We start from the raw sequence: 20,448 nt of genomic DNA, 5'->3' as shown, positions 1-20,448 counted from the left end.
TTAGCACCCCACCTGTTGCAACAAATGGGCCAAAGGCTAGCCCAAAAATTAACTCCAGGCCTCTATTTGTTTTATACTGGCACGTGTGCTGTAATCATTTGCAACTCAGATGACTGTTCTGGTCACCCTGTTCCAGGGAATGAAAGGTGGTGAAGTTGCACATATGATTGAAAGAGGAGAACGAATGGAACGACCTGAAGTCTGTCCAACAGAAGTCTATGATCTAATGAAATTGTGTTGGACATACAAGTGAGTGTGATGTTATGCTCTCTCTTTTAATATAAGAATATTTTAATCTACTTGGTTAATAGCCAGAAAGGGGGGGTGAAGGGGTGTTTCAAAATACATCATTTCAGCTGGTGTTTAGCTTACAAACAACATCCAAAGTGTGGATTCAGTTGCACTTTAAAGCGAAAATTATTGAGTTCGTATATCGTGAAAACTACAAGAAGCTGGTTGTACGGAGCTGATATTGCCGGAACAGTTATATAAAAAAAATAGGGTATCATAAAAAATAAGTCATTCCACAAAACAGTCTGATGCATTTTGGAAAGAAAGTTTGAAATTAAGCAAATATTTTTGTTTAATTTTGGATTGTATTTTGTTTAATTTTCATTTCCAAGACTTTTTCTTTACTGAAATTTCAAAGTCATATTGCCAAATTATTCATTCCATTCCTCAATAATTAATTGTTCGGACCTATTTTTCTCTTCTCTCATTTCTGAATATACTCAGGTTGGATCCCACATTGATGTCCTATTAGCGAGAGGCAAAACTTCATTTCAGATCATACCTAATATGTCAGAAACATTTTTTCTGATCAATAACAAATCAGAAGTTAGAATTATGAAATACAGAGAAGAAAAAAGGAAAAGGAAGCCTACTTGATATTCTTTTTTAATTAGTATATTGCAAAAATTTATTAAAAATATTTTATGATTTTTCATTTCAAACTATCATGTTGAAGTTACTTTTAGCTGTAGGAAGGTATCCATAAAGCACCCAAAGTCTACTGTAATGTCCCTTATTCTTCCAGTTGACCATCTGGAGAATATTTATGTCCAACAAAGGTCTCTGGATTCCATTTAAGGAGCTGTGGTACTTCACTTTTAGGTACCTTGCTTCTTTGTTTGTTTTATTATACCTAGTACTCTAGAAAGAATGTGGAGCCATAAAATAACTTCTGACTTTTGTTTTGACTCAAAGAATGCTATAACAGTTCTAGAGAGAAAGGGATATTTTTTTTTGTTATGATTAATAAATATATCATAAAGCATCCTGCTTTTTATTTGTTTGTACTCAAATATCTTTAATCTTGGAAAGAAAAAGAAAAAAATCTAAAAAGAAGGCTCAAGTCAGGCAGTGCAACTATCTCAATGTATAATGTATCATTTTAAGGGCTTGTTGTCAGTTTAATTGTGTTCTCCCAAATCAATAAAGAGTTGCAGATATAGAGGAAAGACAGTACAGCCATATAGTGTATGCCTAGGCTCCTCTCAGTGGTGTTAAGTGACTATGTGTGACTGTAGCACCCATTATAAGGCAGATATTGCACTGTAAATATTCTCTTCTCTAGATTATTACTGAAGTAAATTAAGTACAAAATCAAATGAAGCTGATTTGCCATTTCTTTCTTGTAGTACCTTCACCAACCACAAAGTAACAGGCACAATAGTAAATCTACTGACTGGATGTTCTGTAGTAACATTTGCCACTTGGTGTTCATTTCTAGCATCATTTTGGTAGCCTTAAAATATTGCGAGCAGCTTTAAATGAGCTACCACTGAGGTAAACTCCCAAGTGTTAAAAGGCCCACACACCTTTACAACTTTATCCTTCCTACACAGTGATACTTGTTGTCTTTCCACAGTGTTGATGACCGACCAGGATTTGTTGCGGTCGAGCTAAGATTACGTAACTACTATTACGACATTTCCCACTAACGGCATGAAGAACAGCAGCGTCCGTGCCTCCAGCCAGCACCCTCTGAGAAACAGTTCAGTTTCCAAAAGCGAGAGACTTTGATTTTGGTACTGCCACTTTCACCCTGCAAAGCTCAGAGCTAAGCCCTGTGTCTGTAGGGTTGCCTTTTCTTGCCTTCTGTGCAATATCCAGCCCCAAAATAGAGTGCTGAAAGTGGAGAGGCCCCAAAGCGAGCAGCAAGGACGTCAGAACAGATGCTTGTACTTCTGCTACATTCCATTTAATTTTAGTTACAGCTTTATTGGCGTCACATTTTGCGGTCATGTAAAACCTATTTAACATCTTTCAGCCCTCTTCCTCTCTTATATGTGAATGCAGATTGGGATTTAGATTCTTGTTATTAATATTCGTAGCCTTTAAATGCATTAAGAGTTGTTCCAACCTTCCCCCTCCCCAAGGAAGAATAGCATAAATATTTCTCACTGTGAAGGAAATTCACTGTGAAAGTGTGTCAGACGCTTTGACTGACAGTATGTTTGATTTTACCCCCAAGCCCCTTTAAAACCAAATCATATTCTTCTCAGTAGTAATTTAGACAGAAGGGAACTGGCAGATGTGAATTTCTAACATCATCATCTCCTTTAAATGTGACCAACTTCTCTCGTTCCTCATCTCATGTGGAAGCCCAGATGTCCCTCAGGGAACTATTTTTTTCCTGGTGAAACCTGGGAACTCAGGGGCTTGCTCTCACCTTGGAACAAAATGTATCAGCACCTAAGACAATGATTCTGGGTTTCAACTCAAATTGCATCACTGCATTCCTGAAAAGACAGCTGTACAGTGAAAAGTGATGGAGCAGCACCTTTCTTTTTCTCTGTGCTGTTTCAGCCTTCTCCAGAGAGATCTTTTCCACATATCTCTTCCAGTAGACCAAAGCTCCTTGTGTTGTGTTTTGAGCAGCAATCATTTCTATCTTTTTTCAAACCTTTCTTGAAAAGCATTTGTGAGAATTCACCACATCTTATTGCCTCTAAAGCTAAATTTCACCCTTAGCTCAAATATTTTAAAATAGGCATATGGACATTGGGTTTACTCTTGTCCACTCCTAAATATTAGTATTTGTCTTGTTATTAATCCCTGTGAGCATCTCAGGAAAATGTATTTGTCTTAACATTCTTTTGTAATGCATCGTGCATCTCCATTAATGTGCAAGTATAGCAATGGGAATAACAAATAATGTAGTCAACTTCTGATTCTGTTTTTGCCTTTGTGCTTTGTTTGTCCAATCTCAAGTTAGATATTATAGATATCAAAATTTCTATCACTTGTTCTCACAAGCAGCTACTTTACTGTCATTTACATGTATCTCAAGAGTCTACATACATTGCATCTACTAGATATAGAGATTTTAGAAGAATGTAAAGAATAAGATTTAGAGTTAGATATATTTATTGCATAGATTTGGTTAGAACATACGTGTTTATGTGTGAACAGGGTATTCTTAGAGATGCAGTGATATTTTTTTCTCTAGCAAAGAAACTGTGGGCAGTTACAGTGAGAAAGTGTGAAATAATTTTCATAAATGATTACTATAAACAAATGTAGGAGTTACTGCATTTTTTTTAATTTCTTTTTACTAAGCTTATGGTCTATTTTTCAAGAAATACCTGGTCATTTTTGGTAGTTTAATCTTAAGTGTCCAATGCAAGACACTTCAGAAAGCACATGCTACTGAAAGATACTGAGTGCAATAGACCATGTTTCAAATGTGACCAGTACAGAAGATGACTTATTTTTTGTTTTGTTTTTAAGAAACATTTTTCTACAAGAATATCTTGTGTAGAAGTTAGCCATAGTTATATGTAGGTGTTTTGTTGCTTCAATCCCGTTGCAGAGAAATTGTCAGTTCTATATGTGCAATTAGTACATTCATGGGGATATTAGTAATAAACAAATTGCACAAATCTCTACTAGCCAGTAGGTGACAGTACTCAGTTTCCCTGAGAGATATAGATATCTGTCTTTCTCTCTGTCTCTCTTAAAAAATGTTATCTGATATAACAAAACTAGAGGAATATTTCATCCCTTCTCTTCTGAGTGAATGTCACTTTCTGGTGTTCCTCAATTGTTTTTAACTTCACTATTATGTAAGAAAAGTTTACAATAAGAATATAAAGTATTGTGAGATAAATGGATTAGGTTTTAAAATTGAAATTAAAGATGCTGTTTTACAAAATATGTTGTTTCAACAAGAATCTTTAATATTTAAGTGCTTTCTAAAAAATGCCGATGCTGTGCAGAGTGTGTGTATTTACTGAATTACTGTGATTGTTGTGGAACACTGAGATTCCCCTATTGACACTGAAAGGTACCTGACACAACACATAAGCCCAGTGAAGCCTGGACTGCTTTTGGAGCTATTCAGGACTAGCAGAAAAATGTCCCAAAATATGCATGTTGTTATTACCCCTAAGCCTTTCCAAGATGCTGCTTTTCCACAATACTGTGCTGGATCTGGAAGGTTAGGGCTGTCAGGAGTCAGTGCAGCGTATGAGCTGTCCAGGGATTTCTGCACCGCAGGTATCAGCTATGAGGGATTTAAGTCACATTATACCACATGGAGCCTGGCAAAAGGTGCAGGCAGCTGTTCTAGGTATTCTGAAGTAATAACAGAGAGATATTAGTCTTTAATTAAGCTTTTCCTGCAGGCTCAAGTCCTTGGGAAAGCAAAGGCTGGATGGGACTGAATGTGAATCTGAATAATAAACAACAAAAGACAAAAGCTAGACAGCTCTTCAAGCACGTACTTACTTTTGGGGGGGATCAGTCAGTGACTGACCTAAACTGTACTGCTGTGGTTGTTTTCTTGTGTAGCAAATCTGGCCTCATTGTTCCACCTTCCCACTTGTGGGACTGCACCATCAACTGATATGAAGGGACTTTTGTCTTTTGGCTGTCTGCATTTTGTTGGCTTTATTTTTAGGTTGACTTGTATCAGAAATCCTTTTTGGCAGTGTAGCCCCCCACAAGTAATTGTTACAGCAGAGTTAAGGGGTAGCAAACTGCAGCATGGAGGAAGGGAGGCTGGTGTGAGTAACTCAGGGAAGAAGGAGCAGGTGAGAACATGTTAAACAGGTTTTTCAGTGAAGGAAAACACAGTGTAATTACAGCTTTGGTTAGGGCTCAATTCTACAAAATCATTGAGTTTTTTTCAGAGCACAGGAGGCCATGCACCTTTTCCTGTAAAGACCCACCCAAACTTCTTAAAAACCCTGGCGCAATCTCCACCTGCTTCAAACACTGTGCAAAAAGGGGACTTTTAATCAGGCAATGAAAAATACCCGTAATTTTCACACGTGAAATCATCGCAGTCAGAACTGGAAGTTCAATAAAGTGCGCATCTGAGCGCGGCATGTGCAGCTGGGTGGTGGTCTGAGGCAGCTGTGTGCCCTGGCCCTGCCAGGAGGTGGCAATCCTTGAACGCTGTTGGACTGATGCACTTGTGCGAGCAGTTGTGGCACTCTCCCTTCGGCCCTGGCTGCTGCTGTGCCTGTGCGGTAGTGGAGGAACTTGTTAGTCCATGTGCTGCTCGCTGTGAAGCTAAGTTCCACGTGAGGACAAACCGTGAATGATTTATATCGGGAATGGCTAGCTGTGGATGATTAACGAAGACTTCTGAGGCTCTGTGTCCCCTTGTCTTTTAAGTGTCACCAGCAGTAGGGGATTGCAGGCAGAAAGATAGAGAGTATGTCCCACGCATGCATAGGAGGGAGTGAGGGTGGCATCTGGATTGAATAGTACAGAGGAACATTAAGCCAGCAGTTGTAATTACCAGCTCCAAGTTTAGTGAGGACAGAAAGCCTGTAAGTCATGCAGAAAAAGAAGAAGGAAAAAAAAAAAGGGAGAGAAAAAAACGCACCATCTGATTCTTGACAGTGAAGAAAAACAGCAGTGATAAAAAACAATGTTTTACTTCAAGCGATCCCAGACTCAGATGGAAAAGGGCCACTTCAAGAGTTAGTATCACCACTGCCCAGCAGTGTGACCCAGTGCTACATGTCATGGTGCAACGCGAGACAGTGGCACTACCGCATTTGGGCCCCGGCTCTCACTGCTGGGGCGACTTGTGTGTCTGGTGGTAGCGGGGAGTGGTTGTAGGGCTGATGGGCAACACTGAACAGCTGAATGCCTTCTGCTGTAACTACAGGCAGCTGGGGGCTGAGACACAAACGCCTTTACTGGGGCAGCCAGGTAACCTGTTAAGGTTTGCAGCTGGAAAAGGAGGAGAGGACTGAGGGTGGAGCATGCAGCAACTGTCAGAAAGACAAAGTGTGTAGGGAAAGAAACTGTGTCCTGTGAGATTGATTAATAGTGCTGCAAAAAAGAGACAAGCCTATGGTATACACGTTTTCCTTCAGGCTTATATTACACCATGGATTCCTGTGAAAAAAACAGGCAGAATGATGTACCCCAAACATGACTGGAAACAACAGTCCTCCACTACCCCAAGCTCTCTGAAGCCAAGCTAGTACTGTGCATCATTCTCCAAATGGGTATTTTTTCTTTCCTGTCATATGTGTGTTAATTGAGGTGAATACCCACTGGGTTCCTTGGCATATAATTAACTGCACTGAGTAGAACCACTGCTTCCCTAAAGCAGTGGAGACGCGCACATTTCTCAATAACCAGAGGAGCAGAGGAAACAAGAGGCAGCTGGAGAAAGCACTGCACTGCTGTCCATTAAAATTCATAGCTTCAAATGTAAATAGCACCTGGATGACCAGTCCAGTATAAATATGCATAGATCATTTACTCCCCACATCTGTCTACCATCGCAAATGCATTAAATTGTCAGGGTAAGAGCCTGTTAGATCCAAACCTTGCTTAACTGTGACAAAGCACTCGTGGAGGAGTCCCACTGCCGTGCGGGTGCAGCTACCGCTGCCCACCTGGCATGTCTCCTGCAACCGTGGGGCAGTGACCATGCGCTGGGTTCCCTGTGCCTCTGTCATGTTAGAAATACAACCTACAACAACAACAACAACAACAAAATAGAAACCACTTTGCACAGCAGGGTTCAATACCATAGAAAATAGTGTGAGCCCTCAGCCCACGCTGCAGTGGAAGAGTTACTTTGCATGGATACTCACTTCTCTGTCCTGCGGCATTGCCACCAGCCGGTGGCTGCATGGACATCAACGTCTGTTCTTTCTTCTTCCTGCTTTGTTAAAGCAAAATTGTGCTGGTTTCAGCAAGAACAAGAGTGCCAAAACTGTAACTGCATGCCTGAGCGGCAGAACAGGTAGTAGAAGCCTTTTATAGCTCTCTTGCACAGTTTGAAGACTTTACTTTAAAAACATTACACATACCCATGCACACATGCTTCTAGTTTCTCGTCATTCTTTCCTACCTGTGTTCCATAACACCCTTTCCTCCTGCCTCAGTTCTTACTCCACAGCCACTGCAGCTGTATCGTCAGATCTTGTTCTAATTTGTGTGCAGATTTCATGAATGCTATCAAACGATTTCTATCTGAGTAGTGTAACAGGTCCCACTTCCAGTACCCTGAAGCAATGACAAGTTGGCAAAGAAATGCTAACGTTGTTGGTCTTCAGTTCCATTTCTAGAAGGTGGGAAGGAAGCTGCATGGACGGGAATGGCTGTGGGGGGCAGGGATACATCAAGAGATGCACCAGAGAAACAAGCTCACTCAACTTGCCAAAGAGCAGGACTTGGGGGCATTTTTTCCACCCTTCATTGGAGCAGTTGTAAATTGACTTTTTGGCTTGGTTTGATGTTTCTTTTCCCAACAGATGTGTAATTTGGAGCCAATGCTTCCCTATTTTTCTGCAGTAATGACACATCTGAGCCATAGCTGGGTGTAAACACCTAAATTATCAATGTCGTTTTGTTTCAGCAAGATTTCCACAGTTGACAGTAAATCCCCTGAACTGGGCCATTTATATGCGTGCAGCTACGTTTCTCTTCTAGCAGCTTCTATGGGCCTTGGTCTTCTGACTACTATGCAAACACGTGCTTAAATTACAACAGAAGCACCAGCAGCCAACTCTGTCCCGAAGCCCTCAGGCTCCCTCTGACCGTCAAAGGACAGTGCAGAGATGTGATGCCCAGTAAACTTCAGCCACGGCCACGAGGAAAGCTCCTAACCTCTTTCTCCCAGCACAGCTGTATTTCTAGATAATATGGCCTCTTTAAGAGAGGAAATACAAAATGGAACAGATATTTACTATCGGATGGCAGGGATGTAAAAGGACCACACGCGCACACACACACCTTGTACTGGGGAGCGGCCTCAATTTCTGCAGGCTCCCAACGCGCTAGAACACAACCTTTTCTTTTTTTCTTTTGCAAATATGTTGTTGACTCTGTCGTTGACATGTGCATGTCTTTGGTTCTTATACCCTATATCCACTGGTATTACTGCTTCCCCAGGGACATGCAGTGATCAGGTACTATTTTTAAACTCTTCAGTCAACCACGGCTTCCTTTTTATCTGTCCACTCTGTAGCTGCCGTAGGGAGTGAGCATGGCATTCCTCATCTTTTTGTGGTTTCTACTTATAAGGAAGAGGCAGGACAAGTAGTGATTATTGTTGGTGCTGGAGTACTGCACAAGTTAGATTACAGGATGAAGTACAGATTGAATCATGTCTCAGAAATTCACCCTCCAGTGTCACATTGTACCCAACTTAATGCAAACCAGAACTCACACTACACAGCACAAGTACAAAGCTCTCAGTTTGTTTCCAAAGCTCCCACAGCTTTTTCCATGCCAGCTATATATATATATATATATGAAAGAAACTAATAATACAACACATTCCTGTGTTTGTTCGCAGAACTGTATGTGGCCAATTTCTTGAGTCACTTAATTACAACGAAGCTGAGGCCTGAACAAAGAAATGCGCTCAAGGTTTGCCTGGTTATTGAGTGCAGTCCTTGTCTTCCTTTCCCCAAAATGAAAAGGTTTCAAGGTGTTTGAAGTGCAGCTAGAAGGAATGGAGACATCAGATGCCACGCCAAACCTGGACACTGATACAGCTGTGAGACTGCTGGAACCCACATCTTTTCCCTGAAAACTGCATTTTTTGGTGGTAGTACACTGCTGGACCCATGAAGCCAGTATGCCTTTCTGCTTGGCCACCAAGAATCAGCAGGACCCTGCTGATTACTACCCGTCATGCATTAATAAGCATTTGGGGTGAAGGGGCATGGAAAATCATGGGACAACCTCAAACCAGTATCTTTGATTACACTGTAACACACACCAGCTACGCTTCTCACACACTGCTATGTTGTGGGGAAGAAATCAATCAGCCCTTCATCCTGGGAAAACCAGGGGACCACAACTTACACACCAAAGCACAGAAAACAGTTAAAGAGCTGAGTCCAGGTCCGGGGCACTGTCATACAGTCCTGCAGCCTCTAGGCCATGCTTTTGCAGGGGCATCTCAAGAACAACAGGATGAGTAGAGCTACTTCAGGAAGTAATAAGAGAAAGCAGCAGGAATAGCAATCATAACTCTGAAATATTAATATTTGTTGCAACTACGTGCTGACAGTGTTTAAATAAGGAATGCTTTGCCACCGAAAACAGAGCTATGTGAGAATGTTCTGTCATTGTTTTATTGAGTGCATTAGTTTTCGGTTTTGTACAACATCCTGTTACCTCTTAATTTACAGGTACTTTGCTTAAACTGTTGTACAGGACATGAGGTACCAAGACAGCATTGCTGAGGCCAGCCACCTTGAGTATGAGTTTTAAAGACCTGAGTTACACAAAAATTTAAAAAGCAGGCATAAGGCCTACTTTTTTAACATATGTTCCAGTGTTGTTCTTTCCATTTTACTCTATCCCGTTCCTACGTCCTGGGCAAAGAAACAGTCTTGAGTCTGAATTTCAGTTTATTTTATTGCCAACTAACACAAACTTTGAATTATCAATTCTGGTATTGAGAAATAAAGATAAGCATTTAGACAAACACTTAGGGGAAATACATCAGCTTCCCCTCAGACACCTCTCCTGCCCGTTTCCTGGTCTACCATCCCCCCAGTGCCTTTGAGGAGGCCATCGACAGCACAGGAGATTTGGGTCAGCTGCTGTGGTTACTTTTCTTTTGCTGGTCCTTGTTTCCCACTGCACTGCTCTGCTGTGGCTTTCTCCACCACCCGCAGTCCCTCTAAAGTCATACCTCCTCCAGTGTCTTCTGTGTGCCTGCCCCTGCTCCGGGGGTTTCTTTGCTCCAGCACTTGCTGGTGGCATCTCTTTGCTCCAGACCTGCTCAGGCTGTGGGCCAGTACAGGGTGGCCTGTGACCTCCTCCTCCCAGGTTACTCCTGCTGTCCCCAGCTACCAAGACCCTGACAATTATGCCTAATGCCTCTGTTTACTTTTCTGTAGGACTTTCTGCCACATATCTCTGAGTCATCAAACCACTTTATATATAGGACTTACCTAGCAGTAAAATGGAATTTTTTTAAAGTAGCGTAAAAAGTCATCAGTACGTAAGGACAGTGTAAGAGAGAGCAAGTGAGCGAGTAGGATTTGTTCATTCCTAGATCCACCGAACTGATACGCTATCCAGGGTTAGGGCAACAAGGAGGATGTTCATGAGTGCTATGGAGCAACATGCTCTGAGCAAGTGTTGTACCTTGACCACCCATGTCACGGCCCATGATGAGGGCTTGTAGAACTGGAATAGCACAGTTAAGTAATTCTCCATAACACCAGGGGAAACTGTCCCAAAGGTACTGTTTCGGTTATCCCTAAGAGCTCAGTTATGCTGAATCTGGGAGACTGAAAGAGCTTGGCAGGGAATGCAGCCCTGGTGGGCTGAGAGACAGTCACACACCCAAGGAGGCCCCCACAGCCTTCTGCTGCCCAGCAGTGTGTCCTGGATGAGTGCCCACACTGGCACCCCAAAACTGACCACACAGCCACAGATCCAGTGTCAGGGACAAGGGACATGCTAGTCCTACCAGCCTGTCAAAATGCCAGGGAGAAAGAACAACTGCATGTGTGATTTTAGGTCTTGTCAACACTAGAGATCTCATAAGCAACAACAGCAGTGGGGCTGGGAGGCAGACAGGGAAAGAAACAGGAGTTTGGGAAAGGATTTGGGTGCAGGCAGAGCTTGCAAAGTGTCCCCCAGAGTACAGAGGGCCCGCTATGCTCTACCCAGGCCTCCCCTCTTTCCAGATCCCCCACACCACACGTCTTTATTTGCTTTCCTCAGGCTCACAAACTATTCCCCAGCACCCAACATCCTGAAGCCTGGGTAAATAATAATGAGTGACCGTGCCAAGTGCTAGGAATGGGTGAGAAGATTTACCCTGGGGGAAGGGGAAAGCAAAAAGCAGAAACTGGTTTCATTGTTCCTCCTTCCATCTCCATGCATGTTGCATTCTACACCTTGTAAGAATGCTCTTCAAGGTCCCACCAGGCACCACTGGTGGGCTCTCTGCCACCAGAAACCATCAACTCAAATGTAACCCAGCATGTTGGGAGGGAAGAATAAAAATAATGAGTAACTATTTGGAGACTAATCTACTGTTCACTTGATTGGAAGTGCAAAGCAGTGTGATGGCAGTGGACTAGCTGCCCCATTGAATTTCCTCCAGAAGGCAAAGTTTGGTTTGGATTTAACTGTACCACACAGTAATCAAAGCATGGTCAGATGGGGAACCTGCATCACTCTTTGGAGTCATCCAGTGCACATCCCATACATTCCCACCCTGTCAGATTTGAGGTGCACAGACACAGAAGACAGGTTGCATGTTTATTTGCTTCTCCTCCCACGTTATAGGGAAAAAGTCCTTGTTTCCTTAAGCAGTTTCAGTCCTAATGCGTCTGGTCATAGGTGCCAGCTCCTTTGTAGGCTCCAACGTAGCCACTGTTGTCCGTCACATCCTGGCGGCCAGCAAGACCCTTCCCTTTGCCACTCTCATCGAAACGCTCTTTGTGGCTGCCAGTGTATTTGCTAGTGTCTGTCAGCCTCTCGACCCCACCAACCTTGGTGGCTTTCTGCAAGAAAGGAGGCCAGCAAGAGGCAGGCAGCGTTAGGAAACAGCTCACAAACAAGCTCTTCCCTATGTGTGAGGAGAGCACACGTCCCTACAATAGGGTAGGGTGGTCCTGTGGCAGCTCAAGGTGCACAGCAGATGAGGAAGCTCATACTCACTGTGGCGCCCACACTGCCAGGCTCCTTCCCCTCAATGAGGCCATACACAGCCTGCAGTGCTTCCTCAGCCGATTTGCTCTTGAAGCGCTTGCTGCAGAGCTCCTTCATGGCCTGCTGGAACTCAGCAAAGGTGATGGTGCGGGCACCCTTGGTCCTATGGCAAGTGGAGACCAAGAGCAATGTTAGCTCACCACTGGGTGGCAGTGGAACGGGAAGCCCCCAGGGCTGCCTCCCGCCCTAGAGCCTGCCGGCCTCTTGCCATTCCCTCCTCCCACCCGGCTGAGCTGCCCACTGTGCCTCCCTGGGACACTCACTTGACTTTGTTGAATACGATGTCAACATCAGTGCTGGTCACGGCTTTCCCATCCATCACCCCACACTCTTTGCACATCTTGGAGAAGTTTTTCCCTGTCATGTCATTGCCACTGGCAGATGTATCACCATATATCGCAAATTTACGGAAAGCTTTTTCTACCTCTGACATTCTTGCTGCTGTGGAGAAAAGAAGTTGGCAGGAAAGGAACTGAGGACCATCTGCAGACGCTGGACAGACACTCGTGTCCCATGCACCTTGTCTCCAGCAGGGGAAGGGGCACCACCCACAGGTATATATCCACTATGGGACAACCATGATGACCACACAGGTATTGACACAGAACACCTGGGATCCAGGCAGGATCAGGACAGGGACAGGTTGGAATCTGAGGCAAGGCAAAAGAAGGGTGGAGATGGGGCTCTGGGGTGAATTAATGATGGCTGCATGTGAAAGAACAAGGCATCCAAAGCTTCTGAGCCTTTTTGAAACTCGTTTCAGTTAGACTGTCTCAATAACAAATGCCTGAATTTGTAAGCTGATTTATGCTTTGCCTGTTATTTCATGATAGAGTCCAGATTTGTCTTCCAGGTCCCAGGTAAGTGCCTAAATCTCACAGACCTACTTGCAAGTAGTCACCAAGGAGTTGTCCCCACCTTTTCCCATCACACTTTATCCCCTGAATCGTTTCCTGAATTAGGTTGTCCTCCTCCCAACACCAGTAAGTTTTCCACTGCTGATCAACTCAGACCACTGCAACTAGATATCAGGGATCTCTGAGAACATAAAAGCCATTGCTTGGATTGTAAATCAGTCTACCGTGACTTGAGCAGCTGATTCCTGCTGCTTGTGAGACACTCTTGAACACTTTTTAAATACCCAGGCTCTCTTACAGCCTTGCGCTTCACCCAAGGGCTCTGGTTCCCCAGGTTGTTTGCAGGCTGCCATTTAACATAAATCTTGTGTGGTTCTGCACCTCTCTAAAGCAAAAATCAGGCAGGCTTGTACCAGGGAGCCTGTGTGCTGTGGGCATGATAGGGGCAGCAGGGAGCTCCAAGTGGCCTTGCCACGGGCTTCCCAGGACCCTTCCCTCCCTCCCTGGGAGGTGTGGGTCATGCAGCTTACCTGCGTGAACCAGCAGTGATGGTGATGGTGATGGCAATAGCAAAGGTAATGGCACTTTCCCTACTGTCCTGGAGGCAGCGGGCACTTGGAGCCACTCCTTGTGCCTCGTTGTCTGATTGTCACCTAGCACCCATGCATGTCACAGACCTTGGAAGGCCCACTACAAAGCGGGGGGGGGAGGGGAGAAGAGGAGGGGACAACCCTATGCCACAAGAGATGTGGTGGACCAAACCCCTTTGGGGGTTATTGGACATTCAGCCCACTGTGGGACAAAAATCCAAATGCCTCACACTCTTCAGCTAACATAGGCATCACACACTGGAAAGGTCATCCTTACTGGGACACTTACTCCAAAGGGAAGGGGCATTTATTCCTATAACCAGTAAATGCAGCCAGTCCTTGCTTCTGCTTCCTCGAGGAGCTGATCTGCTGCCAGCGTGCTTGTGCCCTGACTAGGAGACTTGCCTGCATGCCTTTGGGGTCACCAGAAAATCAATAACTCCAAAAGGCGGGGTGGGGTGGGAAGAGGGAGAGACATAACACATGACCTGTGGAAAAACTTTGAGAAATACAGTTTTCCACTCATAAGTTTTCCTCTCATAAGCTAACACACATAAAGTAGCTGAGAATTTGGGTCTGGGATGTTCAGGCCACCAATAAGCCCCAGCTTACATCCCGGTGGTCGTACCATGTTTGTGAGGGCACTGCGACAGTGCACTGTTAAAAAATGTATTTCATCTCTGTGTTCCACATAAGATTAAATTAAATTAAATTAATTGGTTGATTTATTTATTTTCCTTAAGCTGTTCTTAGCAACGTGGAACCATGTATAAATATGCCTTATTTCAGAAATATTCTCACTATTAATTAATAGGCATGTACTTTTCAGTCTTGCTGTTGGTCACTGCAAGCCCACAGCAGCAGTGTGAGTTTGGCCAAGTTCTACCCATTCCAGGATGAAAATCTTGCAGGTACATGCAGATGCATGCTCACCGCTCCAGTACTTCTGTGTGTCCTTTGGTCTTCCTGTTATGGCTGACCATAATTCTTCACCTATTCCACTGCCACCCAGAGAAACTCCTTTGCCCCTTGGCAGGTCTTGTGCAAAAGATGTTGGACAGCTGTCAGCCTCGAGAGGCTTCTGTGGAGGTGGTGGTGTCCAGGCAAGGGTGAAATGGCAAAGAAGCACCCGGTGCCAACTCCTGCTGCTGCTGGGGAACACGGCCTGGCATCCTGCCCCACACAGGTGACAACAATGTCACAGCCCTGGCACAGCCATGCAGCGCACCAGTTCTGCAGTACCACTTGCTGCTGATGAGCCAACACAAAGACTAAGGATGCCAATGTAAACTTCAGACAAACAATTGGTAGCAGCGCTCTTTCTGCCTCTCAGAAAAGTGCTGATCACCCTAATGAATTGTTTCCTCTTTTCCTGTAGGCGTCCTGTTTTGGGGCTGCCCTAGCAGGGGTGCCAGTCTCCCTGCCTGTGCAAGGAAAGCAGGGAAGAAATGAGGCAATAGCTGTCATCACAGGAATGATGGCAGGTGTGCATGTTGTTGGTGGAGCTTTTTTCTTATGTTCTGGAAAGGTGCATCATTTCTGTGGCAGAGTGTATTTTTGGAACTGAACATTTTTTCTCCATTTAGTTAAAGCATATGACTTTATAAAATTCAAAAATATATTCCTAGTTTTAGGTGATCAGGTGAAGTTGAAGGACCCAGAAAGAAGGCAATACTCTCTTAGAGTGAGTATCAAAGTGCCCATAAATTTCAAGGTCAGGAGTTCACTGCTTTTTTTGGCCTGTAACTCAAAATCACTTCAGATTGGTTCTGTGATGCCAAGAGCTTATTTGTTTCCACTCCTCACAATTTGCATGTGACAATGAATAAACCAAAAGGTCACTTCCCTTAAAGCTCCCCCACCATAAACTGAACAAAGCTGTAGACACAACCAGCTCAAATCAGCCAAGTTTCCAAAACTGCAGAGATTGCCAGGGAAGGTGGGGCACACACCTGTGGATCTGGATGGCCAGAACAGGTGGTCTCATCCAACCCTCATCTGACTCAAAGGACAAAGCGCCCTTTCCAGCTATTGTTAAAGAATTTCACCAGACTGTGGGTACCTCTAGGTTTGGTTTATTAACAACTCAGAGTTGGGCCATCATCTCAGTGAGTGGCAAGTGTCTAACAAAACACATCTTCTATATATATGATTCTACACAGCATTACATAATTGATATTTCTGTTTGGCAAGCTCTTAGTGTTTTCTTTAAAGTCTCCCAGTTCTTCATTCTTCAGTAGTTCCAAAAGTTCATTAATTTTCAGCTGACTCTTATCGTTCCATTCCAGTTCCTCTTCTGAAGTTGTAGCTCAATGGTCATATTGTCTTTAAGCACCTGCATTCTATTCATCAGCCTTATACAATTACATCTATTCTTCAATCATTCTATGATTATTCTCAAAATATATATAAAATATCTAGCAAAGCCTAAGTTACTTAAATCACTTAAAAGCTTATTTCTTTTTCAATTCCTTATTTCTTTTACTCTATGCACCTCGCAGGTAGACTGAGTATGCAGGAAGCTCACCACAGGTCACCAACTTTTAACAAAAAAGAGAACTATGTTATTCCATCCTTGTACACACACACACACAGAGGGGCATGTATGGTCAGAGATTCTTATTAGCCAACACGCCTTATTAAGAAAAAGGCAAATGGCCAGATTGTTGTTCTTCTGAAATTTCCTGCCTTCTCTATACTCGTATTTCTCTAGCAGATCTCTGTTCCTGTTGTCATCTGCAAATTTTATTAACAGTAATTTTTCCAGTGTTTTCAGCTCCCCGATAAAATCATGAAAAGGCATTAGGCCTAGCACCAAAAGCTGCAGATATCCCCCCCGCTAGACACCTCTAAGTAAAAGCATCTCCTGTGATCCGTCAGTTCACCACCACTAAATTCACTTAACCTGGAGGAAAGGGCTTTAAAGAGCCGCTCTCTAGAATGATAGCACGTAACTGACAGATCACACAGCAAAATTGTTTTAATATGTTCCAGATGTATTGCTTCAGTGAAGTTAATACAGAGATTAATCTGGATCACTGTGTCTATGGTCTCTGCTCTTCAATTCTCTCATGGCTACATGCCAATTTTTTTCTGCTTTCAACTGCAAGGCTTTTGACAGAGTCAGGCCAAGGGAGTACACAATTTGGTCCCAAGTAACTAGTTAAGTATTTGAAGCTGTTGCCAGCCTTTTATGAGCTCAGTTTAAAATTACATTTAGGGAGGTTTGAAGTATCTTAGATAAGACAGATGCTGAAGAAATAGAAGAGGATCATCAGAAAAAAAAAAAAAAAGAAAAGAAAAAAGCAGTATTCTACTGAAATAATATAAATGACATATATAAACAAGCATGCACACACACTATTCCCCTGTTCCTGAAGCAAATGCACGATTAACAAGGAATTCTCAAATTATGAAAGCCTATGCTAAATTGCTTAAATCTTTAATCTGCAGTTGTAGGGAAGTGATTTATTCTTTATCAGTAAAATGCTTAGCTGCAAAACAGAGACCAGAATTCAGTGTTCGGTTCAAGTACTTAAATAAATCTGCAGGACAGTTGGAAGAAAGATTTGATACTATCTTCATGGAATCAGCATTATTTATTTGAGGAAAAACAGTATTTTGAAAAGACTAAAAAGGACAAAAAAAGAAGTTAGGGCATCTGTAATACTGAAGCAATCCAAACTAGCTCTGCAGAATAGCAGAAATCCGGGAGAAAAGATTAATGTTTGAAACTCTTTTGTAGGCAAGAAGAATATTAACTTCTGCTGTTATGAATAAATGAATTCTAAATTATTCTTTGTCTGCTAGATTTTATGAACTATTACCATAATCACATAAACCTCCTTTTTTTCACATAAAGCTATGTATAGCATAAGACTTCCCTTTCAGTGCCATGATCAGAGAAACTGTTTGAATGAAGACATTAAAGCAGTGAGATTCCAATTACTGCATGAAACTCTCTAAATCTGTCAAAACGAGCTGCTTGGATTACTGCTGGACCCAGAAAACCCCAAACGATGGAGGATGAAGGTGAATTGAAACTCAGATGTGGAGCTGTACCCATTCCACAAGCCCCCCGTTTGATCCCAGAGCATGTCCTTTTGCAGCCAAATTGTCCCTTTCCCAGTCTCCAAGCAGCTGAAGAACAAAGTTTGATTTAAAATGAGAGTCAAATAGGAGAATGTAATACACAGCGCAATTTTGAAAGGCAGTGACTTTGGCTGTCTTGCTGAACAAATATAATCTGTCTGATGCTGATGTATGGGGAAAAAGGAGAAAAGAGAGCAATGTGTTGGTGTTTGGTCTTAAAAGAAAGTTTTACAGAATAGCTGAAAGAAGAAGAATCTTGCACTGAGAAATTTGAAGCTACTTAGCAGAAATTAACATAAAGCTAGAGAGACCAGACATGCAGCTGTTCTGTGTAAAAATATTTTAAGGGATTTCTTTCCAATATCTTCAGTTCTTCAGTGTATCTTTTATTTATGTCAGGCCCGCACACACACATACTCAATCAGGAAACCTTTCATGGACTTGTAGATCAAACTGTTGTTCAAAGGAGTAAATTAGGACAATTTTAATAATCCTGCACTGAAGTGACCTTCTGTATACCTCAATCTAGCCCATGTGAACTCAAAGGTCTTATCCTTTGCTTGAAAACCAACATGGAAAACTATGTTTCTGCTTTGTCCTGGAGTCTCTGGCAAGCTGCAGACCCCACAGTGAGCCCACAGAAATAAATCAAGAAATTATCCATCCTTACCCCTGTACCACTGACCTTACTGAGCATATCCCTCTAGTAATAATTACAAAAAAAAAAAAAAAAAAAAAAATTCCCTTTCTATCTATGGAAATCACCTGCCTCTCATTTCAAAGACCAAGCACAGGAAGAATTGATAATTTCTTCTTTGACCTGTGGTCAGTCTGAATCTGCATCTGTCCAGGAAATACGTGCTGTAGGGGGACACCCATGGGACAGTACTCCTCACAGGAATTTGCCTAGGGTGGGTGACATCTGGTGATCACTGCAATGGGAGATGCCCAGTCCAGTCTGAGCAAGGCTGTCCGCACATCAGACTGCACTGGTGTGGCAGGAGCAGAGGCATCCCCCAGCAGTGATGGGGTGGATGACAGGGGACAAGCACCAAAGCCCACAGCACCAGTGCCCAGGAACCATGTGGGAAAATACCTGTCGCATAGACAGTCAGGGCAGGTTGCCACTGGGGCTGCTGCCCCCCACCTCACTTGGCTGCCCCAGATGCGATGCTCTGCAGCTGCTGTGGCCACTTTGACCACAGCAAGGCTGAGGAGGAGGTAAACTGAGACAGAAAGCTGGGCTGCACGGAGCAGCTGTGAAGGGAAGAGGGTAATTACAGCGAGCGTAAAGCAGCATCAGACTGCATTTCTTTCACACTTCACATCTATTATTATCTCCTTAATAGAAACCACACATACACTCTACCATCTTTATGTGTTTAGAGGGGGCTCAGGCAGAAATGAATCAATAACCAGTTTTTGCTACCCTCCCTTCAAATTCTGAGTACTTAAACATTTTTAATTTTTTCTCAGTACTGCTACTAGCCTGCCTAATAGTCATACTGCAGGTCTGACAGCTCATGGAGGCACTAAGGAAGATCACGTTCAGTACAGACAGAAGGTAAATATAACCTGTGTCACCACTGCCCTTCAGAGCTTCATACAGTTCCTTATATTATACAAATGTTATCCTATAGTTTAACTTCAATGTCCTCCTCAAGCTGCATGCAGGAGGACGCAGACTGAAAAGAGTACCTAACCACATAAACTGAAGGTTAAGCCAGTTCTCTTGGAAGTTTCAGCCACAGCTTTCTTCACTCCCTGGATACCTTTTGGATCACAGTGTTGGCTGTAACTGATCTTGGCTGGAGAGCTGAAGAAGTTTTTCTCTGGAAGCACCATCCCCACACAAGGGTTCCAGCACAGCTCTCTCTCCTGGTGCTGGTCTTTACAGGCCTCATTCCTTCAATATTCTCTTTAGACAGTAAAATCAGTGTGAGGTCTTCTGATGGTCTAAGTGCACCTCACAATCTTGACCGCTATGAAGAAGTTTGCTGCTTTAGATTGAGCAGTTTTACACAGTTTGCTTATTTTCATTAAAATTTATGAACATTGTTTTTCCCACAATTGTCACAGTTTATTTCAAGAATGTCCTCAGTCACTAGAAAAAAAAAAAAAAAGGAAGAAAAAAGGCCTTTTAAAGACATCCATGATGGAAGAAAATCAAACGTTAAGCCTAGTCAATGTGTTCTGATCAGAGCACAAAAGTTAATTTTAGAGGCACTACAGTTGTATTTTGAAGCTATTGTTTGTTACAGGAATATTGGCAGAATAAACATCCAAATTAATACTTCCAGGAAAAATATGTGTTCTCCTTGGCCAGAAGTCCTGCTTTCCCATTACCTTGGGGTTTCTGCATAAGTGAGACCAGACTGTGGCCCATGGTATTATTACATGAAAATGCTGGAGTACTAAGCAGGTGTGCCACTTTGCTGAACCACTCTCACAACTTACCAAAAAATATCTTAGCTAAATGCTTTTACAACACTCTAGCTAACCCATTAGGAAATATGGCATTTAATAGTTGCATTATTAAGAATGATTACTAACTTATTAAAAAAGGTCATTTTCATATATATCTAAAAGGTTATGTTCATATAGATATCATTTCTATATGATAATATGAGTCATATTTATTGCCAGTGTAACATATACTGATTCCACAGAAGCTATATTAGGAACTAATTTTGCTCCTGAAGTCTGTTTTCCTATTCTATATTAGCTACATTATA

General features: G+C 42.9%; 2 protein-coding genes across 2 annotated transcripts in view; one reads left to right on the top strand and one right to left on the bottom strand.

The window, feature by feature from the left end:
• SYK (spleen associated tyrosine kinase) overlaps positions 1-2,101 on the top strand; it is a 54,377-nt gene extending 52,276 nt beyond the window's left edge. Inside the window, exons 13-14 of the mRNA XM_082497916.1 lie at positions 137-249; positions 1,871-2,101. Of these exons, the coding sequence (XP_082354042.1) occupies positions 137-249; positions 1,871-1,943 (186 nt within the window). The 3' untranslated portion in view covers positions 1,944-2,101. The remainder of the gene's footprint in view (positions 1-136; positions 250-1,870) is intronic.
• Positions 2,102-11,783: 9,682 nt separating this feature from the next.
• On the bottom strand, positions 11,784-12,607 carry LOC309682908 (tubulin polymerization-promoting protein family member 2-like; the record flags this gene model as incomplete). The annotated part of the gene is made up of 3 exons (XM_082497038.1): positions 11,784-11,966; positions 12,124-12,277; positions 12,438-12,607. The coding sequence occupies 3 exons, from the start codon at positions 12,605-12,607 to the stop codon at positions 11,784-11,786; spliced, it is 507 nt and encodes a 168-aa protein (XP_082353164.1).
• Between the last annotated feature and the right edge of the window lie 7,841 nt (positions 12,608-20,448).

This window comes from Vanellus vanellus, assembly GCF_965231255.1.
Source record: "Vanellus vanellus genome assembly, chromosome: Z".
Classification (NCBI taxonomy): Eukaryota; Metazoa; Chordata; class Aves; order Charadriiformes; family Charadriidae; genus Vanellus; species Vanellus vanellus.
This window is presented reverse-complemented; position numbering and strand designations above follow the sequence as displayed.